Below are 10029 nucleotides of genomic sequence, written 5' to 3'. Positions count from 1 at the left end.
CTCCAGCAGACCCCTGCGACCCTTAACAGGACTAAGCGGGTATAGAAGATGAATGAATGAATGAATTAACTTAATATGTTAACTTAGGAAATAATGCAATTAATCACATATATATTACTCATTCAATTACTAAAACTAAACTTTGGTATTAAAATAGAAACATCCTTAAATTCAGTTCACCACAACAAACCTCCAATGGATCCGAGAATTTTCAATACATAAAGTTGTAAGAGGTGAATTTATATACAAATATAACCTTATTAATTAATCTAACTGTTTGGGCCATAACATCATCTGCATAGAAACAGGCCCTAACACTGTGAACTCATGTTCGTCTGACCCCTCTGATTCTGGGAAGAAGAGGATTACTATAATCAGTCTTTCTGTCTTTTCTGACCATCGGCGGTTGCTGTGTAGAGGTTTCCCTTACGTCCATATTCTGAAATAATCTGAGTCTTGTCCCACTCTGTCCTGCTCTGCCCTTCAGTTCCTCAGTAATCCTGTTAGCAGAGTTCCTCTGTAATCCCAGCACAACATTCACATCCTCCAGGTCTTCACGGCGTCTTGACTGCAGCTTTGTGGGATGCTGCTGGATCCCGACTAAACAACTCAGGTAGGACAGAACACAGACGACACTTACACCGACTACACCGCCTACACCACCTAGACCACCTTCACCACCTACACCAACTACCCCCACAAACACAGCTTGACCCTGTATTCAGCTTTGGTAGACGGAGGCAGTTCCTGGCTTTGGTTTTGTTTGATCTAACCAACATGTGCAGAGGTTTGGTGTTTGGATGAAAGCATGAATTTATGATGTTTTTGAGGTCATAACATGTTTGTCCCACTTACAATCCTGGGGTGTAGCTGCTTTATGGACCCGTCCCATCTTGTTATAAACTTATTGCTCTGACTGTTGTCAGTGCCTTTACGACCTGTGAACTGCTCAGAGGTTGATATATCAGGTATCAGGGGGAGTTTGGGGTCTCGTGATTGTTTAACTGAGGCAGAGATAAAATACTGAATGTGTAGATTATTTAAAAATTGGAGCATTAGCATTCTAACCTAGCCCTAACCCTCTGTTTGCTGTGAAGGCAGTTAAACTGTTGACTGTAAAACCCACTGAAGGGAATTTGAATGTTTGGACACAGGATGAATCATTATCTGCAAACCACAACCTAAATCCATTTAGAGACTCTAGTGGTTTCACTAAAAGTCCTAACAAGGCAAACCAGGTGTGGCAGCTACAAGTACATCAGGCCGGTCCTCAGCTTCCATTGGGTTGTTTAGTACTGGAACCAGGCCAAGGCTACTCAGCCGAGACGAACATCTTAATCTACAGTTAATGGACTGAAAGTCTGAAAGGCTCTACACAATAACAGCTGATTTACCAGCTGGTTATCTGCAGCCCAGCTGATTGACTAAATGAGTGAAGGATTGGCTAGTTCGCTAACATGCTAGCTGACCAAAGAGCTGACTACATGTTTGAATCACCCCCCAGCTTGTTATCTGGTTTCCCGACCAATCTGTCAGGTTCCTAACCTCCTCACCTGGAGACTATGAACCAGCAGCAGATCTTCAGAGGGCAGTTTTAAATAATAACTGTCCAACTTGTTAACTGATTAATTTTCTATTACACTAGCTGGAAGCTTGTTAACCACTGACCCAGTTAGCTGTAACACCCGACTAACAGTCTGGTCACCCAGCTGACTGGTTGAACCACCAAACACTAAATGACTAAGCTGGCCGGCTCTACAGTGACTGGCTAAATGGCTAATTACCTAAGAAGACAGTGAAAGTGACAAACTGGACACCAGTTGAGATGGGTGGATGTCCAGTGACACAGCATCCTCTGAATCTGCCAGACCTCCTGCTGGGGGATTAGGGTCATGAGCAGTCAGCTCTAATTGAGACTGACACTGAGCCAGACTTGATCTAAACTCCATTAAGCAGAGCACAGTGAGAAGAGGGTCAGTTGTAAACTCAGCACAGATAATAGCTCAGTATTACCAGCCACCCTTATAAGTGTATGTATGTGTCTGTCACACTACAGGTGTAAATAATAAAACAGTATTTAGTTAAAAAATCAGAACCCTGTAAATACGAGGGACAGTCAAAATGGAACATATCATTACCCACAATCCTCTCTGCTCCACTCTGCCATGCTGGGTGTCATCAGAAACTAGAGAAGCTGCTCTATCCACTGATACCAAGCATCAGATAGCTGGAGCTAACCAGCTAGCCTCGGCATGGTCCTTTTAAGTCTACATCAACTACATGGTGACTTGCCTGACAGAATCTGGTGGATAAAAAAGGTGTATTACTAATTAATCAGACATAGTAACAGCCACAATGTTCCTGACACTGGGGATCCATGTCTGACCTATCCATAGAGACTAGGGTGGTGAACATGGACCTGATGGTTCTGGTTTCCTGATATTTTATTATTATCTGACAGAATAATGTTTCCAGATCAGTCACAGTGTCTCCTTGTGTGTTTCTTCATCGAGGATGTTGATGAGTTGGGTAGCGAAAGTTGTTCCTCAGCCACCTGAACCTCCACCCAAAAAAGCTGAAGAGAATGATGGGAAACCTGCTGCTGCTCCGCCCCCAGCAGTTGCTCCGCCTCCTGTTCCTGCCCCGCTCCCTGAAGTGGCCCCACCCCCTGTTCTTGTAAGCCACACCTTTTTTTTTGTTGAAATGTTTCCTTTGAAAGTCACTGTTGTATTTCTTTAGTATCAGTCAGTGGAGTGTAATCATTTTTATAAACTATGGCTTTAAATGTAGATAGATAGATAGACAGACAGACAGACAGACAGACAGACAGATAGATAGATAGATAGATAGATAGATAGATAGATAGACAGACAGATAGATAGATAGATAGATAGATAGATAGATAGATAGATAGACAGACAGACAGATAGATAGATAGATAGATAGATAGATAGATGGATAGATAGATAGATAGATAGATAGATAGATAGATAGACAGACAGACAGACAGACAGACAGACAGAGAGATGGATGGACGGACGGACGGACGGACGGACGGACGGACGGACGGACGGACGGACGGACGGACAGACAGACAGACAGACAGACAGACAGACAGACAGACAGACAGATAGATAGATAGATAGATAGATAGATAGATAGATAGACAGACAGACAGACAGACAGACAGACAGATAGACAGATAGATAGATAGATAGATAGATGGATAGATGGATAGATAGATAGATAGATAGATAGATAGATGGATAGATAGATAGATAGATAGATAGATAGATAGATGGATAGATGGATAGATAGATAGATAGATAGATAGATAGATAGATAGATAGATAGATAGATAGATGGATAGATGGATAGATAGATAGATAGATAGATAGATAGATGGATAGATAGAGTGCTGTTATTATTGTTGTTTGCATTAATTACCTGTAAATGATGAAGGTTTATGTTTCAAACAGGAAAAGAAAGTGACATTTCAAGAGGAGTGTAAAAATGAAGGTAAACTCTTTCACACAGTGGACACTATGAGCTCAGGTCTGATCTTTACTCTAAATGTTTCTCTAAATCTATCTATCTATCTATCTATCTATCTATCTATCTATCTATCTATCTGACAGCTCCAAACGTTGACAAACCCAAACAGGAAGTCCATGCAGCAGCAGGGAACGGGTGAGTTCTACTGATATACTCTGGTGTTTAACAGCATCAGCCACTATGTTAGCCTAAAGATTGTTAGCCGCTACATTAGCCTAAACCTAAAGTCAATACAAGTAGGGCTGCCTTTAAAGGAGGTCATGATTCTGGATTAAGACGACAGGCAACCTCTGAGGTTATTACAGATTATTATAGTTCCACGGAAACATAGATTTAATTAAGTTTGTGTAAACTTTTCATTTTATTATATGTCTGAGGAAAATGTTGATAGTGCCCTCATCCTCTCAGTATGTCTTTTGTTAGCTTGCTAACCATTAGCAACTGTGAACTGAATTATGACTTTCTCATCAGCCCGGCTCCCTGCTCTCAGTCCGGCGTTCTCACGTGGATCACTGGCGCCCTCCCTCAGCCAGCCACCTCACCCAAACTGAGCCGAGCCAACTCCACCACAAAGGTACTGAGACCAGCTACTGAGATATTGAGACCAGGTACTGAGACCAGATACTGAGATACTGAGACCAGCTACTGAGATACTGAGACCAGATACTGAGATACTGAGACCAGGTACTGAGACCAGGTACTGAGATACTGAGACCAGATACTGAGACCAGCTACTGAGACCAGATACTGAGATACTGAGACAGTATCTGAGACCAGATACTGAGACCAGGTACTGAGACCAGGTACTGAGACCAGGTACTGAGATACTGAGACCAGGTACTGAGACCAGGTGCTGAGACCAGCTACTGAGATACTGAGACCAGGTGCTGAGACCAGATACTGAGATAATGAGACAGTATCTGGTACTGAGACCAGATACTGAGATACTGAGACCAGGTACTGAGACCAGATACTGAGATACTGAGACCAGGTACTGAGACCAGCTACTGAGATACTGAGACCAGATACTGAGACCAGATACTGAGATACTGAGACCAGGTACTGAGACCAGGTACTGAGATACTGAGACCAGATACTGAGACCAGCTACTGAGACCAGATACTGAGATACTGAGACAGTATCTGAGACCAGATACTGAGACCAGGTACTGAGATACTGAGACCAGGTACTGAGACCAGGTTCTGAGACCAGCTACTGAGATACTGAGACCAGGTGCTGAGACCAGATACTGAGATAATGAGACAGTATCTGGTACTGAGACCAGGTACTGAGATACTGAGACCAGATACTGAGACCAGCTACTGAGATACTGAGACCAGGTACTGAGACCAGGTACTGAGATACTGAGACCAGGTACTGAGACCAGATACTGAGATACTGAGACCAGGTACTGAGACCAGCTACTGAGATACTGAGACCAGGTACTGAGACCAGATACTGATATACTGAGACCAGCTACTGAGACCAGGTGCTGAGACCAGATACTGAGGCCAGATACTGAGATACTGAGACCAGATACTGAGACCAGGTACTGAGGCCAGATACTGAGATACTGAGACCAGGTGCTGAGACCAGATACTGAGATACTGAGACCAGGTACTGAGGCCAGATACTGAGATACTGAGACCAGGTGCTGAGACCAGATACTGAGATACTGAGACAGTATCTGGTACTGAGATACTGAGACCAGATACTGAGACCAGATACTGAGACCAGGTACTGAGATACTGAGACCAGATACTGAGACCAGGTACTGAGACCAGATACTGACCAGATGTTTACTTGTCTTTCCTTCATCACATTGTCATCGTCTGCTTCCAGGAGGAACCTCCAGCAGTCAGGTAAATATCTGAATCTGTTCACCCAGGATTAATGTCTTATTGATTGATGATGTCTGATCCTGATCAGAACCGGATGGATAATTTATTGAGGTGTGTTCTCTACGACAGTAAACCTGAAGATGAGTGAGTAACAAACAGTCAAATAGTGAGCTGCTTCTTTAACCAGTCTACAGGCAGGGTGCCAAATAGTGAGCTGCTTCTTTAACCAGTCTACAGGCAGGGTGCCAAATAGTGAGCTGCTTCTTTAGCCAATCTACAGGCAGGGTGCCAAATAGTGAGCTGCTTCTTTAACCAGTCTACAGACAGGGTGCCAAATAGTGAGCTGCTTCTTTAACCAATCTGTAGGGAGGGTGCCTGCTTTATAATGCCACCACTAATGAGCTTGCCAAATACTGAGCTGCTTTGTTAACACATTACCACTGAGCTCTGTGGATCTTCAGCACCCTCTAGTGACAGCATCCTGACCTGACTGTGTCTTGGGATTGTTCCACAGGAAAGGGATGATAGCTTGGATCTCTCAGGGTTTAGAGAAAGTCGTTCCTCTTCCGGATCTGAAGAACAAAGAGTCTGAAGCTGAGCCGACAATGCAGGTACGGGGAAGGGTTCAGGTGGAGAAGGGTTAAGGTGGAGAAGGGTTCGGGTGGAGAAAGGTTCAGGTAGTGAAAGGCTCAGGTAGAGAAGGGTTAAGGTGGAGATGGGTTCAGGTAGAGAAGGGTTAAGGTGGAGAAGGGTTCAGGTGGAGAAGGGTTCGGGTGGAGAAGGGTTCGGCAGGGCGTCCCTTCATAAACTCTGAGTTGAGTCAAAGGGACAAACTCCTGTAACATTTCAAACACTCACTGTTAAACATCATTAATTTACTTTAAATCAAGTTTAACTGATTTAAAGTCTGTCCTAACATATTTATATTCTAATCTCTTATTCCCTTAAAGACAACCAAATCTAGAATCTTGTTTCCTTCATTTCCCATGATGCAATGCACCTGCTGAAAAGGTTGCAGCCCCCTGAATTCCCTGCTGGTCATGTGACCTGGTCTCTCTCTAACCAGTCTGTGTTTGTCCTCAGGTGTGTCAGAACACTGCTGCTCCAGGTGAGAACACATTTCTGAAGCACATTTAAAAACAACAAATGTTGGCCAAAGTGCTGAACAGAGTACTGTGGTCATTTAATCTTTCAGCTGATGCTCAGGTCAAGGTGAAAACAGAGTCAGACCAAGAGGACAACCCCTCTTTGCCCCCCAGGTGAGTGTAAACCGTATTTTCAACTAAAATCATCACCTACCGTCACAATATAATTTAATTAAACAGTCAGTTGGTTTTTTTTGTTGCTTTATATACACTACCAAAAAAAGGCTCCACCTGGATTTAACTAATCAACAGGTATTCACCTCCTATTGGATAATTACTGCATGGGTGATTATCTTTCAGCTGACAACAAGTTATTTAAGCCCAACTGATGCAATGAGTAGCTTCTCATTTCTTCAACAACCATGTCTAAAGACACATCCTGTGGTCGTCTGTTTGAGAAGGGTCAAATCATTGGCATGCATCAAGCAGAGAAAACATCTAAGGAGATTGTAGAAACTACTAAAACTGGGTTAAGAACTGTCCAAGGCATTATTAAAAACTGGAAGGATAGTGGAGAAGCATCAGGGTAAGAAGAGAGGCAGATGAAGTGATGCACCCATCATGCCTAGTGTCTACTGTACAAGCCTGTGCTATGGGGCAGTGCTATGATCTGGGGTTGCTGCAGTTGCTCAGGTCTAGGTTCAGCAACATTATGAGGTCAGCTGACTACCTGAATATACTGAATGACCAGGTTATTCCATCAATGGATCATATTCCAAGATGACAATGCCAGGATTCATGGGGCTCAGATTGTGAAAGAGTGGTTCAGGGAGCATGAGACATCATGTCCACACATGGATTGGCCACCACAGAGTCCAGACCTGAACCCCATTGAGAATCTTTGGGATGTGCTGGAGAAGGCTTTGTGCAGTGGTCAGACTCTCCATCATCAATACAAGATCTTGGTGAAAAATGAATGAAACACTGGATGGAGATAAATCTGGAGACATTGGAGAAGATTATAGAAACAATGAGACAGAGAATGAGCTGGAATCAGAGATAAAGGAGGATATTTGCTGGAGCACAGAACAGAGAGACTTAACTTTTCTATACTACATATCATTGGTCTGACATCTCCAATCAATGAAAATTATCAAACATGTTCAACCTTTTATTTCTTTTATTCGGTGACTCCTCTTTACGCCTAAGCATGAGAAAATCACTCCTGAACTACTAGGTGTTTGTCTACCGGACGTCCAGATGAGGATGAGAATAAACTGGAGTTACATGTGTTTGTTTCTCAGTATGATCGGTTGGATCAAACAGGGAATAGAGAAGGTGGTTCCTCAGCCAGAGATTCATGTTCGCTCAAAGACGGATGGAAATGAGAAGAGTGACGCTTCTACTAAAGGTCTTTAAACAAGAACACATATTTGTTTCTAAAGAACTAGAATAGTTTCCACTGATCTGATTGTTTTATGTTCTTCTAAATAGCTGAAGCTCCTCCAGCAGCTTCTAAACCAGCTCCAGACACTGAGAAGTAAGTGAATGAACACACTTCTCTAGAATACAGCCTCTGTACCTCAGGTTGGATTAAAACTGTAATAAATAATATTTAATAAATATCACCAACCAAACCACCAGAGACAACTAGCGAACTACCATCACACACTCTCCTCCTCTTAAATAAATTGGACTTGGTGTTTTGTCCTCTCAGGTCCAACAACAAGGAAGCAGAGCAGCAGCCCAAGTAAGAACAAACTTCAGCTTCAGCTGTTCATCATCTAACTCCAGATGATTCACCACAGTTCAGTGTTCTTCTGTTATAAACATGTGTTAGTAGCCACAGGCCCAGTGTCATGTTAGCTATTATATATACTGACACTACCAGTCAAAAGTTTGGACACACCCTCTCATTTAAGGTTTTTTCTGTATTTTCATGATTATTTGCATTGTAGATTCTCACTGTAGACATCAAAACTACTAATGAACACATATGGAATTATGTAGTAAACAAAAAAGTGTGAAATAACTCTAAATGTGATTCATATTTATAGTCCTCAAAGTAGCCACCCTTTGCTTTGTTGACAGCGCTGCAAAACCTTGGACTTCTCTCAATGAGCTTCATGAGCTTGTTTGGGCTAAGAAACACAAGGAATGGACATTAGACCAGTGGTAATCTGTGCTTTGGTCGGATGAGTCCAAATTTGAGATCTTTGGTTCAAACCGCCATGTCTTTGTGCGATGCAGAAAAGGTGAACGGATGGTCTCTACATACATGGTTCCAACCGTGAAGCATGCAAACACACTTCCAGGCTGTGTAAGGGCTATTTGACCAAGAAGGAGAGTGATGGAGTGCTGCACCAGATGACCTGGCCTCCACAGTCACCTGACCTAAACCCAATGGAAATGGTTTGGGATGAGATGGACCACAGAGTGAAGGCAAAAGGGCCGACAAGTGCTCACCATCTCTGGAAACTCCTTCAAGACTGTTGCAACCTCATGAAGCTCATCCAGAGAATGTCAAGAGTGTACAAAGCAGTAATCAAAGCAAAGGGTGGCTACTTTGAGGACTCTAATATATGAATCATATTTAGAGTTATTTCACACTTTTTTGTTTACTACATAATTCCATATATGTTTATTCATAGTGCTGATGCCTTCAGTGAGAATCTACAACGTAAATAATCATGAAAATAAAGAAAAACCATTAAATGAGAGGGTGTGTCCAAACGTTTGACTGGTAGTGTCTATATAAACTCCATCAAATATCTCATTTAAGATCATGTTATCTACAAGCAGCTGGAATCAATTAGATAATTAGATCATTGCGTATTAGTGACGACCTGAGACCCAGAGGAAATGATCCAGTAATGTGTAAATGAACTGATTATAAATGAGATGATGTCAGAACACACTGTTCTTACAATACAACACTAAAATGGTGGACAACAGCAGCGCTGGACCACACAGCTATCATATCATAATATCATAATCAAAGTTTATCATTTCCTACCACTGGGGCACTGTCCTGAATCTGACACACAGATTAAAATCAAAGAGGTTGTTAATGGTTTGAAGAGTCTCTTATCCTGGAAAAAGGGTCATAGTTAAGTGTTTGGTCTGAAAGGTCGCCTCGTGTTTTAATATCTTCTGCTAAACTCAAACATACTGCATGTAAAGATTTTAAACTGATGGTTGTTGTGTTTAGTATGATGGGCTGGATCGTCAACGGGCTCGGTCGCATGTTGCCTCAGCCGATACCGAAGCAGGTGAGTTTCTGATCTAAACAAACATCAGCGAAACATGTCCAGTCCTTGTCTCACCTTCGTTCGTTCATGAACATGCTGTAGATATGTTGGGTCACTTGATCATCACTGAATGTCTCCTCTGTTTCCTTCATGCAGGAAACAGGAAGTGACGACGTGCAGACCCGTAAGTTCAACCTTTACTCCACTAAGTATAACAATCCAACTGGAGTCACCTGGTTTATTAAGAATAGGAAGGAGTTTAACTACGTCTGAGTTTAACTACGTCTGAGTTTAACT

At 42.5% G+C, this 10029-nt stretch overlaps 1 protein-coding gene across 1 annotated transcript in view; it reads left to right on the top strand.

Moving 5' to 3' along the window:
• Positions 1-2514: 2514 nt before the first annotated feature.
• Positions 2515-10029, top strand: part of cngb1a (cyclic nucleotide gated channel subunit beta 1a) — a gene marked incomplete at its 5' end in the record, with an annotated part of 45950 nt that continues 38435 nt past the window's right edge. The window contains 11 exons of the mRNA XM_084540864.1: positions 2515-2676; positions 3480-3519; positions 3639-3690; positions 4027-4129; positions 5398-5417; positions 5526-5540; positions 5911-6007; positions 6480-6504; positions 6592-6655; positions 9693-9753; positions 9889-9916. Coding sequence (XP_084396990.1) covers positions 2515-2676; positions 3480-3519; positions 3639-3690; positions 4027-4129; positions 5398-5417; positions 5526-5540; positions 5911-6007; positions 6480-6504; positions 6592-6655; positions 9693-9753; positions 9889-9916 — 667 coding nt within the window. The remainder of the gene's footprint in view (positions 2677-3479; positions 3520-3638; positions 3691-4026; positions 4130-5397; positions 5418-5525; positions 5541-5910; positions 6008-6479; positions 6505-6591; positions 6656-9692; positions 9754-9888; positions 9917-10029) is intronic.

Source organism: Chelon labrosus (assembly GCF_963514085.1).
Source record: "Chelon labrosus genome assembly, chromosome: 3".
Classification (NCBI taxonomy): domain Eukaryota; kingdom Metazoa; phylum Chordata; class Actinopteri; order Mugiliformes; family Mugilidae; genus Chelon; species Chelon labrosus.
The sequence above is the reverse complement of the archived record's forward strand: the minus strand, read 5'-3'. Positions and strand labels throughout refer to the sequence as shown.